The sequence below is a fragment of the Centroberyx gerrardi genome, chromosome 15, assembly GCF_048128805.1.
Source record: "Centroberyx gerrardi isolate f3 chromosome 15, fCenGer3.hap1.cur.20231027, whole genome shotgun sequence".
Classification (NCBI taxonomy): Eukaryota; Metazoa; Chordata; class Actinopteri; order Beryciformes; family Berycidae; genus Centroberyx; species Centroberyx gerrardi.
Window position 1 is genome coordinate 7,970,759 of NC_136011.1, and position 18,978 is coordinate 7,989,736.

The 18,978-nt window shown below is 40.6% G+C and overlaps 1 protein-coding gene across 1 annotated transcript; it reads right to left on the bottom strand.

The window, feature by feature from the left end:
- Window positions 1–257: 257 nt before the first annotated feature.
- fam204a (family with sequence similarity 204 member A) lies at window positions 258–16,156 on the bottom strand. Its single transcript, XM_071913308.2, has 7 exons — window positions 15,789–16,156; window positions 15,411–15,495; window positions 15,185–15,215; window positions 14,979–15,084; window positions 13,269–13,358; window positions 1,800–1,909; window positions 258–1,545 (listed from the first exon to the last, which is right to left on the bottom strand). The coding sequence occupies exons 1-7, from the start codon at window positions 16,026–16,028 to the stop codon at window positions 1,494–1,496; spliced, it is 714 nt and encodes a 237-aa protein (XP_071769409.2). The 5' UTR covers window positions 16,029–16,156; the 3' UTR covers window positions 258–1,493.
- Between the last annotated feature and the right edge of the window lie 2,822 nt (window positions 16,157–18,978).

An 18,978-nucleotide genomic window follows, 5' to 3' on the forward strand; every position in this document is an offset into this window, starting at 1 on the left:
CTTTAGAAGCAGCCAACAACAACAAAAAAAAGCGAGCCACTAAAATTCTGCTTTTCTTTTGTCGCGTCGTTAATGAAACACTGGAACATCTCTGATGTTTCCTCACTTCTCAGTCAAGATATATTTTTCATAGCAGTCATCAAAGTGAAGAAATCCCATGTTGTACTTTGATGTGCTTAACACAGTTTAAACTCGCGTCTCATTACAGAGATAATTAATAGTTTAATTAGCACCAATTCTCACCAACTGACAGCTTCTCAGACACACAGTCATGAGGATGTGATTAACTTGAGTGTAAAACAATACAAAACGCTTTATTTTGCAGTCCAGAATTCATCATGTGTTTTTATACGCTGTAACTAATGCAATATCTAGGTTTCTTTAGCTCAGGTGTTTTGTATCACAATCACATATAATACTTACAAAGTTTTATTGCTGATGTTTTGCTCATTTTTCCTCATAGTACCGATTCAGTCAACACAGCAAAGCTATGAGAATATCGCACCACACCAGGGGACAAAGTGCCCAAATATGTGCAATGCAAACAACTTAGGTGGATTAATTTTAATTCTCATTACCTTGAAGCAAAGCAATCATTTTCCATGGTTGGGAAAAAAAAAAAAAAAAACCAAGCGTTATGAATAAAAGTAATTATCATTCTTGCACTTTTTGCAATGCTGTTTGCAATTATGTTAACACTTCCTGGAATCTGAATGAGGAAAAGGCTTTTCAGAAGCAGGAGTAGCTGGAGAGGAGAATGCTGCAGATCAAAAAAAGATCAAAGTGCAACAGAGGGAGGAATCTACGGTTTAGACAAGTTTACAGATACTGAGGAGAGCTCATCGCACAATGAGCAGCCAGTGCAGGCTTGGAGGAACACTGCGCGCCTCTTGTTTGGGCTGAGGAACAATAGCATGTCTCACAGCATGGGTGAGGGCCAACAGCAAAGCCTCCGTTTCATGTCTCACACGCTCCCCGTTCACTCAACTTTCAGTTTACGACCGCTCACAACAGTTTACAGCAGCCAAATTTCATTTTGTACTCGCAAATCCTATCGCACATTATCCTGTACATTGCATTAGGGCCCTAATCTTTCCTTTCTCTTCCTCAGAAGAAGAAAGGAGCGCCTTCATGATTAACCCACTTTACAGCAATAAATAAACGCATCATCCAGTAATGTACACCAGATTTAATTTGAAGGAAAAAGGCACTCAAATCGCAGAAATGTAATGAAAATACCACAATGCAGCCACCAATGGGCGCCTTAGGAATTAATTTGAATGCTCCATAATTTTTTCCCTTATACTCTCTGGATGGGTTTTTTTTTCACAGCCAATTGTGTGACTTTTTACCCCTCACAATCTGCTGGTGTGAACTGTTCAGAAATATACAAGGATAAAAAAAGACATAGGATCAGTCCTTGTGAAACACAACTGTTAGCAAATAAAAAAAAATACAAAAGTCGCAGGCATTCTCCTTCTTTTCGATGTGTGTCACATGAAGCCCATGTTGCTTTTGGTTTCCCATCTTCTCTTCGCCTCAAACCTGCAACACACAAAAAAATATAATCATTTAATACTGACGCTGTGCAAACTGAAGTAAAGCAATGATGTGCAGCTTTATAAACACATTTTAACTGTCAACTGAGCATCCACCAAACTAAACCAATGAAACCTCATGAGTGATGATCCAATCTACCTAAACTGTACATGAAATAAGCAAGAAAGCCAGTGTGCAGTGTGTTATACATGGCAGATATACTGGCTAACACTAGCGCTGAGGACAAAAAGGCATCATACCCCCAAGCTATTTCCTTCTTCCTCTTCTGGGCGGCCCGGGATGCTTCCTCTTCCTGTTTGCTCTGCACAAAGTCCCGGCAATCAGCGGCTTGTGCGATTTTCACGGCCAACTATGGAGAGAGGGAGACAGAGAGCCGGCCCATTAGAGGATGGAAATCAGCCTCTCTGATTGATGTGCTCCCTGCTCTGCCTCCTCCACACCGTACCGGTTAGTTACTGAGCTGTGTCACATATGAACAGTGCTGGGAAAAGTGGACAAACACATCCTAAAAACACTTTAATTTATGGACCTATACATAACATTGTGACTGGGCAAAATAGGTGCAAAATATCCCATAGGAAGTCAAAAAGTTCTATATAGGTCTTGCATGATGACATCACCTCCTAGAATAGAGAAACAACATTGTTATTCAGTTAAATATGCAGCATTTGATGATATTTAATGTGAAAATATACAATACAATACATAGAGCAGGGAATCGTTACATGTTTAATGAAATGTAATGACATATTTAATACATTTACAAAAAAAATGGTTTCAGATCAAAATTTTCATTTGGTCCTGCAAGAGAGTGCGTGTAGTGTGTGTAGCTCGTAAACAACCCCCCCGCCCCTCCCCACCATACACTCTCACACACTCACACACACCTTTTTCTGTTCCAGCATGCCTCAGAAAACTAATAGGCTGTTCAGCTGGTAAACCGCCGGCTCCCACGTGGTTTTCCTCCTCTTCATCTGTCATGGCATTTCTGCAAATTGATTCTTCTCCTTAACACACCTGATGGTTTTACCTATGTGCGGCATGTGCCTGCATTTTAATACGATGTCCAGGGAATGAAAACTTTGATTGTGAAGCGTTGTTATGTCAAGGAGAGTTGAGGGATTCACAATTAAAACTGAACATTTGTCATTTCTCTCCAGAATTATTTCCAAGCAAGTTAGGTGTCATCTGCTGTAGCTAAGAAATGAGAAAGGCAAAAATACTGCTACATATGAATATGTTTATGAGTGTATATTTGTAAGTGTGTGTGTGTGAGGGGAGGAGGGGGGTGGGGTGGGGGTGGGGGGGTGTTAACTGCCCCATAGCTCAATAAATTATGGGCGCGTTGTTTCATTGAAATTATTCTAATCTATTTTGCCTTTTATTTTAGGTATTTTGAGGGGAAGTCACATTTTTTAAGCTCCTGGCTTATAATCTCTCTCCGCACAATGCTCCGTTTCTTTTTGATTACATTTTTTTTTTTGTTGTTGTTGTTGTTTAATGTGCAAATGAAATAAAAAATAAAACCACGAGAAACAATGTTCAGCGTTTTCTTTTTTCTGCCCCTCCAAAAACATTGCGATGGCATTTTTTCCTCTCCTCACTAGTGTAAAAGAGACTTTCCATTTGCAATACTGCAGGCAGCCCCTGAAATCAGAAGTGAAGAGAATGACCGTGACTGCAAGAGGCAAACATTCAAATCCCAGGGAAGACATGTGTGTATTGTGAAGCAGAATAATCCCAATAACCCCAGTCACACAGAAGCACAGGAAACAAAGGGAAAAATCCTGCCTCCTCTGTCACTCCTGAGATAGGTTTATTATTCAACCAAAGGCAAACTTTGATAAACAACTTGGAACAATTTCACCAAACCTTTGGGTAATTCTCTGCAATATTCACAGTACAATCAGGGGGAAAGAACGTCTTAAGGTAATGAAGAAATGTGCCACCATTGCGCCACTTGAAGGAAAAAAAAAAAAAAGACCTGCTGGAAAAAAAAAAATGTTTCAATTATAATTAAGTGGGATAAACTTTATTAGAAAGACTGAAACTAAAATATCTCCTAATGCATGCTGGGATTAAGCAGGTCAGAGCGAGCAGGCAGGAAAAATTAAACTCTAAAGGCTTTTTATCACCATATTTCAGGAACCAAGGGTGTAAAATGTTCTAATTTGGGATACATTAAAAGCCATAAAGGTCTTTCAAAAAGATTAATGGTACTTTGCTTGGATTTAAGATAAGGGCTTCAGCTGGCTGCAAGTGCCGGGCTCTGGCTGGGCCCTGAAGGCATTCATCTATACAGTCACTTGGAAGATTTGTGAAAGCGTCTGCATAACCTGAAGCGTACATACTATGACAGTTTTCTAATTCCTCGCCATTTTATAGGTTTTTTTAAAAAAATCCACAAATCATGTTTTCTACTCCAACGCGGTAGAAAGAGGAAAGTTACAATAGGCGATGGCTCTTGTGTTTGCGGTAGATTTTGCAGGCAGATAGTAGCCACACCGGGGCTTTTCCCCTGCACCGCGTTCAAGTGGTGTGGGTGCTAAACACTTCCGATGCACGCTGAGATTATAAATCGGAGGTTTATTAAATTGTTGACAAATCTCCGAACAGCTCCGGCTCTCTGCGTTTACTGGAAATAAAAGTCATGTGGTGGAGACGCCTCGTTCTGCGAGCGAATCAAATGAAACCGCGTGATGCTAAATGGGTTCTTTTTCAGATTCACAGACAGAGATTTATGGTTTTTTCTACACAAGGATTACCCACATTAACCTGCTCTCCTGTGGGGAGTGTTTGAAATGCAAAAGGTCTTGAAAACACGCCTTCCCAAACATTCCAAAAGCAAAATTAAAACCCACTTGCATGCCCCTCATTTCCCCTCTTTTAAATGCAGCACACAGCCGTTACTATATTTAAAGCGTTAAAGGTCTTTAATTTCCCCCCCCCCTTTTTTTTTTTATCAGTTTAGTCTACAATCCCTGATTGTCTTTACTGGGGCTCAACATTAATGTCAACCAAGTTACCTAGGAGACAGAACAGATCAAAGAGACAAAAAAGCCCTCAAATGTCTGATTAATCAAGCCTGCAAACAGCTTATTTCTTTTAGCCTGCATGCAAGTATGAAAATGAGATTCCGAGAGCAGTACATTGTGCAGATTTGTTCATTCTTATCTGAACAAAGCCAGCGGCAGCTTATTTCATGGATCACTGGCACTGTCAGCGCTGTGGCGCCGAGCAGGTGACGGCTCCTCTTTCTGTGGCGAGAACAAAATTAGCAAAAAGTCGGCACAAATTAGCCTCTCATATTTTCAGTAATATGACATTATTTTTCATTTACTTTTTTGATCCACTTTTCAGGATTTTTTCCCCCTCCCCTTGCGTGCATCTTAGTGCCAAATCCTTTCACATCAGAAGCTGGGAGGAAAAAAAAAAGAAATAAGAATATGCAGCAAGAATGAAAATACAAAGCTGGAAAAAAAAAAGGACACGAAACCTCCTGCATGCTTTGTTTATAGCACTCATAAGAGGCATTTCTTCCCACTACGCCCCATATTATAATACAATTAAGTGTCCATCAGCCATTTTCTCCTGCTTTGTTTCTCTTAAGTCCGTCCTGAGCGCAGCCCTGTTAAAGGCAAGGTTTATTCAGAGGATTAATACTCTGACCTTTGGAAGATTTGAAGGCGAAAAAATTCATGGTGCACAATGCTGGCGCTGCAGCAGCAGCAGCTTAAGGCCACTAGGAGGGTTAAGTCAATAGCACCGTTTTCTGTTCACTCATGTTTGGGTCGTCATGGAGATTCAAGTGGACTCCCAAACACGGGGCCTCAACACAGCGCTTCAGCATCGCTCCTGCGTAAGCCACGCACAAGACAAACCGAGCCTGTCTTAATAACAGTTGCAAACACTGCATTCATCTGCGTGTCTGTTCTACTGCGTTATTTCTTAGGTGCTTGATAAATAACAAGGAAGCAGTGGGAAGCCTTTTCTCTCTATGAGCATGTACAAGATTCACAATGAACACATTGTGGCACTTAAACAGTAACTGCAAAAAGACAATAGTTGAATGAAAGAGGAGGAAAAATATGTCTCCATGTGGATAAAGTGTTAAAGCTCCTATTAACAATATGAAATAAATGATGGCTTTAAGGAAGAAATGGCCTTAAACCCATTCATAAATTTCCTATCCAGGGAAGCCTCTTCCAATTAAAACGTGTGAGAGGTGGATTAACAAGGGCTATATGGCTTTGCCTCGCTAAATCACCTCCCCGAGCTGCTCTGCTGCATTTGACGTGTAAACGATTAATGACCAGCCTAATTCCCTTATCACAGTACCTTAATGCCTAAATAATGTGGCCTTAGTCAACTTTGGAAAGCAGGGCTATATAAGAAAGGAATGAATATCAGATTAGGCAGCTCACATGTTATTTCAGCATAATTTCTAAGCATTGAGGTGTGGGAGGGAAAGTAAAATGGGCTTCTGGCTGGAAAAGTCTAAATGTTGCACCAGGAAACAACAAGAAGGGCAAGAGATCAAGTTCAATCAGTACTGCCCACATCTAATAGAAAATGAATCTAAAGTTTCTATCAGCTGTTCTGCCTTGCACATTTGTGGAAAATCTCATGAAAACAATGGACTGAGGTAAACATGAAGAACTCAAATCAACAAGAATGTATATATCAGATCTAACACAGAATATTGAGCCACAGCAACACCTTGTGTGACCGTCTACATCTAAATGGTTAAAAAATATCTAAATGGTTGAAAAATACTATCTTGGGCATTTGATTTTCAGAGTTGGATAGTAATTTATACCTCCATGAATTATCTCAATTATGTTTGCTTCAATTCAGCAATAGCAGATCCCCTGCCAACCGATGTCTAGTGTGTGAGAATGACCCAGTACAGCAAATCATCCATTTCCCATACATCATCTGGTCCAAAAACCACAGCATACACCTTCATGCTCCTACATTCCCCCCCTATTCTCTCCATAGATTATCAGTCTTTCATGGGGCAGCCTCATAAGAGGTTTATGTAATCTTGCCACCACTTTGACAAACAGCATTACATGGCATGCAAAAAGAGAGCCACTCCAGGGAAGGCACAGTAGAACAGCCAGTGGTATAATGCATGTCTCTATTTTCTCTTCTAATAATCTGATGCTAGATACACATGACATGTCATCTTTAGGGAGTAGAGGGAAAAAAAAATCTCTGAAAGTTCGCCTGCTTTGTGCACATTCCATTATCTCGCCTCTTCTGAGTAGGGTAGGCTTATTAGCAAGCTTTGAACTCACACTTACAATAATATGCCATCAACAGTTTTATAAGCTAATTAGAAAAAAACAGTTTAATTAATGACTGACTGGCAATAAAATGGCAATCATGAAAAAAGAAACCGAGGGTGCTAAGCTTCCACTACCACCAATTAAGGCCTAATTACAAACAAATTATATATGTGTTTTGCTGTGGGCTTTAATTTAAAAAAAAAAAATGGCTTTAATTAAAAGAGAAAACATGCTAATTAATTAAACAGCACACAAATCTACATTGAAAAGTATGCTTTGTCTATCAAGTAATTAATGAAATACAATAATCCAAATGAGATTCCCAGGCATTTGATAAAAGCTTAGTACCCATTTCAAAATCCATTTCAAAATTAATGGGCGAAAATTTAATGTGAGTCATCCGGAGATACAATAAAAGTTCATTCAGTGATAAATTGCTTATGCTGAAGGAAAAATGAACAAAGAGGAGAGTTTCCCTAAACTATGCGGCGGTGGCCCGGGGGGGGCGCGCGGGGTAGAGGGAGCCGGCCTCGTCCTCTGATGTGGGGCGGGGAGAGGAGGGATCTGATAAGGCCCACTTTCCACAAAAGCGCCGCTCATTAATTTTTTGATTACAAACATGGGCATGGCAGGCAAAGGTGGCGAGAAGAAAAAAAAGGGAGTTAAACGACATAAATAACATGAAACAGTCTTAGTTCGGCTCTTTGTCTCAACTAACCCACCATGTCTCCCGGAACAAAGCCCGCCGAGCCACCTTTGTTTCACAGTATTTAAGCGAGGCTTTCCAAAGGGTGTGCTGTATTTCAAGGACAGTGGGGCGTTCTTTTCACCAGCGTGTCCTACTGAAATCTGATGAGGGATATTATAACCATCGGGATGTTCTAAAGCTACAAAAATGATAAACAGCCCTATATAATATTCACTCATATTCATATGATAAAGTGTGCCTATTGTACACTGAGTGATCTAAATATTAGATCCATGAAATACACTGACCAAGTCGATCCAGGTGAAAACTGTGATCAATTATTGATTTCAAATGTTACGTTCACTTCAACCAGTTTCGATGGTGAAACTACAAAGATTCAAGTGCCTTTGAACAGGGTATGGCGGTAGGTGCAAGGTGTGTTGGTTTGAGTGCGTCAAGAGCTGCAACACTACTGGGCTTTTTCATGCTCAACAGTTTCAACAGCGAGTACAGAACGGTCCAGCACCCAAAGGACATCCTGACCACAGGAAGCAACTGGTCAGAAACGACTCATTAAAGACAGAGGCCAGAGGAGGGTGACGGCAATTTTGCAGAGCAACAGACAGGGTTACAGTTCGTCAATTACCAGTCCAGTACAACACTGGTGCTGAAAGAGCCAGGGCATGGTATGCAGCTGGCAACTTACAGTCACTTCACTGCTTTCAGCAAAAAACAAGTAACTGCAGTTGCAGTGTGGGATAAGATACAAAAACACTACAACTTTAAGATATAGGCAAACATTGGTGACGTTTACATGCATGAAGCACACGGCTACTGGCCATACTCCAGTTAAGGTCTTAGCTGTTTACATGCACCTTTGATGTCCTGAGATTGAGTCTCCTTGTTGCCATGAATAACCAGTTAACAGAATATTCCTGTCTACCTGTGGCGCCCCACCCACAGATACAACACTCCACCAGCAAAACGAGTATGAAGTATGAGGCTGCCGCCTACCCTCTGTCACTGAGCTGTATAGTATTTTTGTTGACATCAGAATATACTCATAACCTGGGCAAGTCTGAGTTTGCACAAATCAAAAGTGAAAACATTACTAAGTTAAATGTTTCCATACCACAGGAACACATTTAATATCAGAGTAAACCAGGCATCTTGACCAGGTTTCTCATAATCAGAGTATGAGTTTACCTGGGTTCTTCTAACCCAGTGATGACATCTACATACATCAACTCAAACACCAGCATCCAGGTTAAGAACAGAACTCTCTGTGCATGTACAGTAAGTGAAGCCACTGACTGGTCTAGATAATCCTAGTTCCTGCCATCCCATGCTGATGAGACAGCTAAATTCTGGAGAATACATAAGTACATGAATCTACCATGCAATGTGTCACCACTGCAACGTGGAGGCATGATGATCTGGGGTGTTTTCATGGATAAAAGTGGAGCATAAATACATGCCACAGTATATCTGAACCTTACTGCCATCAGGTGCCTTCACCACACTTACATACACAGATAATTCTGTTCTTATCCCAGGAACCTGGTTTTCTGCTGATACATAGAAACTCAAAACTGTCGTCAATGCAAACCCAGCCTCGCACAGCATTATGGGTACATTTTGATGTCAACAGTGGTGAGAAGTTACTATTACTATGGGGATCATCATCTCTTTCCCCTGTATTAGAAGTAACCTGCTATTGCTCAGTCAAAGAGGGAGGGGGAGATAGTCTCATTCATAACAACTGGGACACTCCATCACAGGTTATCAAAGGTTCATGTAAACAGCTTAACCTGAGCAAGACCTTAACACTGAGTGAATGGACTGTTTTCAGCAGGATAATGCCACAAGTCGAGGATTATCCAGGAATAGTTCCATGAATATAACAGTAAAGTCAGCTGATTGCAGCGATCTGCCAGTCAGCAGATCTCAATGCAACTGATCATCTCTAGAATGACATGGAAGAGTTTATGTCCTGGCAAAAGGAGGTGAAACTCAATATTTTATTTACACTGATCCCTCATAGTGCCAGGCTATAGGTTGCATTGTATACACTGAAAATTAAGTGAAAAACTAGGCATATGCTCGCTTTATGTGTGACGTCTCTGACATTTCTTTACCAGCGGTTCAGGAGAGGCTAGGAGCCATGCAACTGTTTTTTTTCCTTTTCATATTCTTTAGCTTCTGGAAGTCATGAAATGGACTTGACACCCCCTATTGTGACAGACTAAAGAGTTTCTGTTTTGAAGTGGTAATGCCACTTTAATAGCTGTGATGAGTGCTACGGGGGAACTGTAAGCCGTAACACGGTGTGACAGTCTTTTGTCTTGAATTATACCCACTTACTGTATATAAAGTGTGGCTCCTGACTATTTCAAAAGACTTCGGTTGTTCGGTTTCATAAAGAGAAAAAAATATTATTTGTTGTAGGGGAGGATGACGAATGAAACATGAGAGAGAGGGTGGATTGGTAGGTGTGACGTGACGATGAAAGTACAGTAACAGTGAGTAAAGTAGAGGAAGTAGAGATTTTTACATTTGCCTTGCTTGGTTTAGATATATCATATTCATTTAACATATATTGTTAGATGAGAACTATCAGAAGATCATGCAAAGGCTAATCATGAAGCATCATTTTCTGATTTAACCTACATTTTGATTGCTCTTTGCTATATGGGAACCCATAATTCCTTATGACGCCATTATGAATCCCCTTGTAAGTCACACTATGCTTTATATGACATACTATAAGCAAAGGGAGCAACATTGCGCTTTGGAGTACCGATGGATATCAGTTTTTTAACTTCACTGAGCTTTCACTGGCTCATTTCCCAGGGAATGCATGGGAAATCAATCTCTCCAATATGAGCTGCCGGATGCTATCAAGTCTCCTGACAGGGGGCGAGCTGGTTATATATAGCCGTCGCTTAATGTTATGCTAATTACAGAAATTAATTAGCCTATATGCAACTTACAGCAGTGTCAAATAATGTGCAATAATCAAAGGATGGAGACCCAGTCTTCTTAATTGGAGGACTTGCACCATTTAATCTACTGAACTAATAGAAGTACTTTAGGGGCCAGAAGCTCTTTACAATATTTTCGGACTTCTGAGGCTTTTTGAAAAACAATCAAAATGTGCTGAGGAGGATCAACAGACTCATATGTCTTTATGAGAAAAGACACCAAATCTGAGTGACTGTTTCCTAAAAGGCAGGATTTTAAAAGAATACATTAGGAGGCTTTGTCGCAGCAAGGTAGACGTTAATAATATGTTGTTACCTAAAATGGGATGCGATTACTTTGCACCATCTTTGGGGGGGGGGGGGGGGGGGGGGGGGGGGGTCTTAATACTTTTCGCTTAAAAAAAATGGAGCATGGCTTTTCAAAATCATCTGAAACAAAGAATAACAGCCTGGGGAAACATTTAAAAACTGTAATGAGGAGGAAATCTCAAAGCAACCTGTAATATCCAAGCGGCGCGTCTCAGAACTTGGACAGATGAAAGAGCGCGTATCATAGAATTTGTAAGGAGCCTTCAAAACAGGTTTTTTACCAAATTGTTTTAATGTTCAGATTAAAGAGAAGAAAGTAGAGCAATGGAAATCATTAATTGATTTGAGAGAGCTCAAAACAGCAGAAACAAACAATTTTGTATTATAAAGGGGGTTTTCTGACAGCAAGCTTTCTATCTTCCTCCATTTCCCTTTGGTTGGAGGAGATAAGTGGGAAACTGTTAGATTGAGGATGGAAATACATTGAAACATTGTCATCCAACATGTACCAGCGTTTTCTTTACAAACAATGCCTAGAGGGACAAACAGGCCTCTTTAGTTCTTCACAGCTGTCGCAATGCTTTTACATTTTTTGCGGAGAAAAACCTGTTCCTATTCTTCCAGTGAAAAGCCCGCCACAATCACGTCGTGGTGTTATGACCGTAAACAAATTAAACATCTAAGCCATTCCGTACCAAATGAGCCACTCAATTATAACCTTGAAATTGATTCTGGCCACAGTGGGGATTATTGATCCTCTAAATGTTTGTCACAGTGCTCCTGTCAAAAGTGAACGGGAGTGCTGTAAACAAACATTTGGGTCTAAATGCTATCTAAAGCACAACTGCGTTACTGGCTGCATCCTTTAAGATATCCCATAATCCTGTCCAAAACTGATTCACAATCCGTCAAACTTTTTTGGCTTTTACTTGGCAGATTGTACAAAAAAAAAAGTACATTTACTAGACTGATTCACTTCTCTTTAGCTTTTGCATGAATTCAGGAATGTTGTTTTTCTTTGTTGTATTCAACAGCAACGGGTGAGAACTTTGCGTCACCTAGGTTTTTGGGCTTGGAAAACGGCACTTTCACGAGTGTTGTGAAACGAAGTTATCACTGCTAAACAATGAGTCGCGGCTGCCAGGCTGCTGTCAAGTCCATCATGTTGCTGGCAAGACGCGCAGCAGGTGCCAGGGAGGCAGGAACCTCAGCTCAGTCTAAACCAATCCGCCGGCGCTCTAAGAGGCTTTCTGCAGCCGCGGTGCAGGTGCCACTCTTCCAGCGCTTTCGTTTCACTCCCCGTATGTGACCGCTCCGCTCGCAGTTCAGAGGAGAATAGGAAGGAGTCTGCTTGTGCACACTAATGTCTGTTACGCACTGTAGATACACCAGGGCCATGCATGTAATGCCAATGCACTGGATAGTACAATTGCATCACGTGTCCCACGCCTGTCCTTTATATGTTATATTTTGTCATTTAGAAATACAGAACCCTATTTGAATATTTGTTTATTTGAATAAGGCCATTCAAGAGAGTGAGTGTTTTCCAGGCCAAAGGCTTACTGAAAATATGAATAATAATAATAAAAAAGCCAGAAAAAAATCCATTCTGTAATGTTCTGTACAGTCTATGGAGTCATTTAAATGCGTTGAGTTGCATGCAACATGCAACAAGGAAATCTATTATTTTTTGCAGATTATCCCTTTCTGGTGGTGCATTCAGAAGTCTGAAGTTCAGATAAACATGGATCTACTGTACTGTGATTTCCAATTCACTGTTGTACCTTCAGTTGTAGGTATAGCTGTGTTGTAGGTATACCTTCAGTTTTATTGTTGTCCAAGACCACAAAGGAAAAACTGAACATATGTTTACATTTTTGTGTTGCTACTATTAAAAAATGAAAAAGCTTATGGGACGCTGTGAGCAGCATGCCTCATAAAACAAAGAAGTTTAACTTTGATGCTGAAAGTGTGGCCATTCTCCCGGCGGAGCAGCACCACTACAGCTGTATGTCTTTTTAACCACAATTATATGTGTGTGTGGGCTACATTTTATGCTAAATTAGTTTCAAAACCACTTGATCCTTGATGCCTGCCAAGACGGTTAGTTACAAAACTTCAGGCACTGCATTTAGGGACATGTACACTTCAAAGGTATGAAACTCTTACCTGGAGAATGATTTAACAGTTGGCTTGAAAGCAATGTACCCTTCATTAAAAAGCAGAGCCAAAAGTCCTTTAGACACTGCAGCACTTCAAAACTAAGGGGAGGGCTTTCCATTAACTCAATGGAAAAGGGCTGCAGGACTCAATGGTGGGAGTCTGCGTGTGTTTTTGTTCCTCTATGTCTTTGCAGCAGAAATGGCCACGGATCCATTAGCCTGATTTGTCACAGCGGGAGCACCCCAAAGATCTCTTATCAGCACAACGTACCTCTCGAGTGGCGAGTCTGTCGCTCATCTCCTCCGCCTTTGCAATGTCCCCTTCAGCTATGGCGCTCTCTATGCTCTTTTCTAGGCCGGACTGCAGAAGAGGAAAAAATTGAGAGGGTTTTTTTTTTTTTTTGAAATAGGGGTAGAGAGAGAGAGAGAGAGAGAGAGAGAGAAAAAAAAATCAAAGAGTAACTTCAAAAGTCCCCAGGGCCTTATTTTTAATATGATTGCCATTACTACAAATATGTAGATTTCCCTTCACAAATGAAAACCTTTTTGATTGGATATTAGTGGGGAAATCTTAGAAATGCTACAGGAGATTACCAAACATAAATGTGACTCTTTAATTACACATTTCCATTACAGGCCTAAGCAGAGGGGGTGCGGAGATGCCCCCGGTTAGTGATGGCAAGGCAGTTCTGCAATGATGAGACTATCTGAGGAAGCGGAGCGCCAAATTTTCTTCAGCCCCCAAAAATTTCATCACGCTAAAAAAAAAAAAAAAAAAAAAAAACACATAGGAAAGAGGCTGTAATGATTAATGTGACTCTTCTGATGTACGTTTTATTGTTTGAAGACCTTGACTCAATTCTAAAAATACGGGACAATACTATCAGGCCTAAAGACGCAGCCGAAGTAAGTATGCTAAAGCTCATGGGAAGCACAGTGCATCCTAATATGATTTTCTCCATGTAGTCTAATTATTTTACTGTATGTGACTTAATTACAGTCTATTCCATCTTATGAACAGACATCGTAATGACAGACCATCATCCTTTGTGCCATGAAATGTATTTTAAAGTCATTGGTATAAAAACTGTAGGCCAGATGAAGAAACTGCGTCTCCCCATTCTACTCCAGCTTTTCCCTCAAGAGACGTGAGAGTGCGTGTGAAAGCATTCAAATATTACGTATTAATTACACGAAGCTGCATTTGAAGGATGAAGGCCCTCTCATTATGTTGACGTGACAAGTTCTGTTTCATTCAGCTTGTTAATCATTTCTTTATCCTTTCAAAGTTGCCCCCATTCAAAAAGAGGCCAAAATCAGCAAAAAAAAAAAAAAAAAAAGGCTCAATTTTATGGTGCTGTGAGATAAATTGAGCTCAAAATAATACTCCAAATAACCATTAAAGGGATTTCCAATTGAAATGAGAACATATCCCATTCACTGGGTCAGCTGTGCTGTTCATCAAGTTTGCAAAATATTTCGCTTCATTGGCAATTTGCATGCCTCTGTGTAAAATGCGCATTCATCTTTTACTGCAGAAATACAGTGTATTCAAATGAGAGAAAGTTTCATTTTAATTTCTTTAAAGATGAAATCCTCTAAAGATGTAGTGGCACCTGCCCATTTATTATCTTACCATTAATTTAAATGCACTAGATTCAACCCTAAAGTCTGTATCATGTACTGTATGTACTATTCAGATTCTCACAGAGGGATATGTGAACATTTTACTTGAATCTCAACCACACAGGAAAGGAGATTCATCCTAATCTTATCACTAACTGTAGCCTGACATAATCCTTAATATTCTCCTCAGTGTCAGGTTGAGCTACCATAAGGAGCGCCATAATCCATGTGTCATATCAAATAAAACAATGAGAGGATACTTTGGCACGGGAACACAAAAGACCTTGGTGTGTTAACCACAGCGCCGACAGAGACGGCATTAAACCTCAAGTTGGAAGGCAGGAGTCTTTGTTACCTTGGGAGGGGGTTTGGAGCATGCGGGGGGATGAAATCGATCATTTACACCGAAATACTGCGTAAGCCCGTCCCAACGCTGCTCCCGCTCAACCTGACGCTCTGTGCTAAGGGAGGAAAAGTGGCTGTTAGTGTTCATCACTTTTACCAGTAATATGACAAGGCACATTGTCTAAATTGTGTGGGCATCAAAAACATTTCTGTTACCTTTCTTCTGCTGATTCCTTGCTTTCTGTTCCTGTTGCATGACACAAGACACACAGTTACAAGTTTGTAGTTTGTTTCACTACAAGTTAAGTGTCACTTAAGCATTCTTTCCTTTTTTATACAGTAACAGGATGGCCTAGAGTGCTAATATGGCTAAGGGTAAGAACTATCTTTGCTTCCATAGTATTCATAAAAGCAACCATTGTGCATATACAGCAACTGAGACCTTTCTTGTGTCTTCTTCTATGTCTTCTTCTGGGGCCCTTCATCATCTTGATCTCATCCTTCTTCTTCTGTAGATCTTGGAATTTCTTAAACACACACACACACACACACACACACACTGATGTTTCTGCTGTACATCTTATGTCATGATGCACACACAGAGCTCTAAAACCTGCCACTAGCATAGCGCCCACTCTAGAAGTTTACCATCATCTTTACTTCAAACAGGGCTGGGGATCAAAGGGAAAATGTCATCCTTATTGTAAATGTGTTCTTTTAGACTGACAGCAGCTGCAGCAGCACAGGTACAGTACAGTAGCTAACAGACTGAATGGATACTGTATAAGCAGCATAGCTCACTGCATGGCAAACAACATACTTGCCACATTTCCTGGGAAATCCCAGGCAGGCTGCATCTCGGGGACTCACTGTCTGGATCACTGGGAGTGTCAGACGGCTCTACCTCCGCCACTGACCAACTGTTTCCCCCAGCACCGCTCAACTTTTCAGGGCAGCTGTCAGACTTGTCCTCCCTCTGCTCCTGCACACCAGGACCGTCCTCGTCATCTGAACTGAGGTCGGCTTCTGTTAAACCCTTGGGCAGGAGTCCGCTGTACATGCTGAGCCACTGACAGTCGGGTACGATGAGGTTATATGAAAATTAATCATTTAACGAGACTGAAATGCTAAATAGTCAGAAATAGCCACATATCGCTGTGTACATTTCGACAGTGTTCGAGTCGGGAGTCGCTCGCATTTCCGGGTAAACAGCGTGACGTTCAAAGTAAGAAAGCGCCGATTGGTTGAGAGCTGGTCGCGTTGAGCACATGAACCAATCAGCGCTGTACTTACAACAGTTGAGCAGATAGAACATGAGACGAAAGCTCCTATTGGCTGTGGTACGCACGCTCGCACAGACATGGATTGCACTGTTTGTAAGGGCAACATAAACGTACAGGTTTCAGCTTGGGTTTTTAGACGTAGCAGTTAGTGGTTTTACACTGAGAACATGTCGATTTAAAACATTTTCAGGTATAGTAGCATCTCCAGCAGAGAAACGACATCTTTGGCGCACATTTAAGAAGTTATAGCAGTCTAACTCTTTGCAGTAAGGTAAAGAGTAGGCTGTTTTGGAGCATTTATAATTGAGGTGATTATTATGGCTACAAGGCTAGGCTACTGACAGGTCCATGAATTACCAGGAATCATTCAAATGTTAACGTATATTTGTGTCATGTTCTCAGGGAGATAAGCGTTCTTTTGTGACCAATGGTTAGCAATTTGCTCAAACTGCTTTGGGCATTACATTATTATTAGAATGATTAGCATGCAAATCTTGTATAGCCCTTGGCATTGGCAAAGGGACATCTACCCTTAAATTGCTCTTTCACACTCATTCACATTAGGCTTTCTTTTGGTTGCATCTTATTGCAAAGCCAATAATCTACATAAATTATAGCTTATATTTTTTGTGCTCTGTGAATGTAGAATGAGGAGTGAGACCTATAACACCAATGTATATAAAAAAGGTAGATAACCAGGCTCATGTAGGCTTAGACACTCAATAAAAGGAAACTACAGGAGGACGTACCTGAAGAGTTATTTCAGTTAGAAACAGCAGTGTTGTGGCCAAAGTGTACATTAAATCAACCTGGAGACCTTGCTCTCCCCTTGACCTTCCTGTACCCTAGTTGAGAAACTCACTCTCTTCTGCTTTGCAAATGTAATGCATATTAAACTGGGCCGATAAGGCTTATGCTATATTGAATGTCATCTCCAACATGTAAAATCTCTATCTCATCCTCTAAAATATGCAGCCATTAACTGGTATCACTCACTCAGCATTATCGTGACTTTAATTACATGTGTGACAAGTTGATGAGCATGGCGGCCTCTGAAGGTAAATGAGAGTCACAAAGTCCTGTTAATACTAAACAATTTTGGCATTACAGGTCTGAATCATTTCCTTATTGATTACTAGACTTTGTGTTCTATTTCACACTTGAATTAATGTCTCTCAGCTCTCCCACCATCCCTCTCTCTCTCTCTCTCTCTCTCTCGCTCTCGCTCTCGCTCTCGCTCTCTCTCCCTCCCTGGCATGTGCTCCAGTTCATTATTTCCATCATTTCTTGGTAATTTGGAGTTGGCTGTTTAAAACTTAGAGCCTCTTATTAAGTTTTGGCCATGGTGGATAAGAGGCAGGACTGTAAGAGCACAGAGATAAACTAATCATCTTAAAACCCTAATTATTAGTATCTTACTGTGACAGACTGTTTTTGCGAGCCAGCCAAATTGAGCCTCAAATGAGGAAAGGCATATCTGTGGAAGTGGTAATAATTTTAAGTCATCTCGATCTGGCTTGGTGTGGCAGAATTCATTAGTGCAGATTAGCACTGTGTGTACAAAGTAAATGAGATATCTAATGGCAAACGTGGAGGTCCAGGGACTCTTAATTTCCTACCCAATATGAGGGATGATGTTAAGAGGTGATTATATATATTTTAACATTCTGACTTCTGCTATGTAGATTTGCCTGCTCCCTTGGCCAGCAGTTACACTAAACACTATCACTAAACTGTTGACCTCTCACCCTCCTCTGCATTCCAGCTGCTATTCAGACTGCAGAAAGGTGAAGGGAATGAACTCCAAATCAGATTATACTGTGTTACTCTGATGCAGCGGAAAGCCGAATTGTTTTTTTTTTTTTTTTTTTGCAAGGATACGAAGGAAGTTAATTATGTGTGTAAGGAGAAGGTTGGGGAAAAAATAATAAGATTACAAAGAATAATTTGCTGATATAATTACACCAAAATTGGGTACACACAATCGTAAAATACATGTATTGCTTGACCTGGGTTAGCCAGTGAAATAAATCCTCCTTCTATAGCCTTTGTTAATTTGTTTTTATCATCTCCAAGTGGTGTTTGTGCAGGCAGTTCAATTTGCATGTGTAATTCCACTGTGCAAATTGACAACAAGTAGATAATTCTAGGAAATAGGCTGGTTGCAGGCCCCTGCTATCTTCCCAAGCCTATTCATTTTGAGGAACCGCTGAGGCATGAAACTCATACATCAACTATTTCCTGACAACGCTTAGGCTTATTGTCCCCTAAAATGTCATTACAGCCATTATTTATGAAGCTAATTCATTTATTAAACCATATTTACTCTGACAGAATTTGTCACATTCTATCCATATCCCAAGCATTGCTTTTGAACAATGTCTTTCAATGAGTCATGTAAAACCTTGCAAAGTTTGGAATCAACCTCATTTTCTCGCATATAATAGTTGGAGTATTGCCCATAAACATGTCGGTGGTTCACTGTTTTATTGGCTTTACTGATGAGGAACTTTTCATAATAAAAGCCTTGTGTTGCAGGAATCCACTGAAATTTGTATGTTAATGCCAAACGCCCGGCATCCTTTTGTGTATTTTTGCCCCACCACAGCCGAGTTAACACGAACGTAATCAGATGGATTACGGCTATTTTAGTGGCGCTGATAAATCCCACTCTGACAGCCACCTTCTCAAATGAGTGTGTATTAGTCACTTTCAACGCATAGCAGT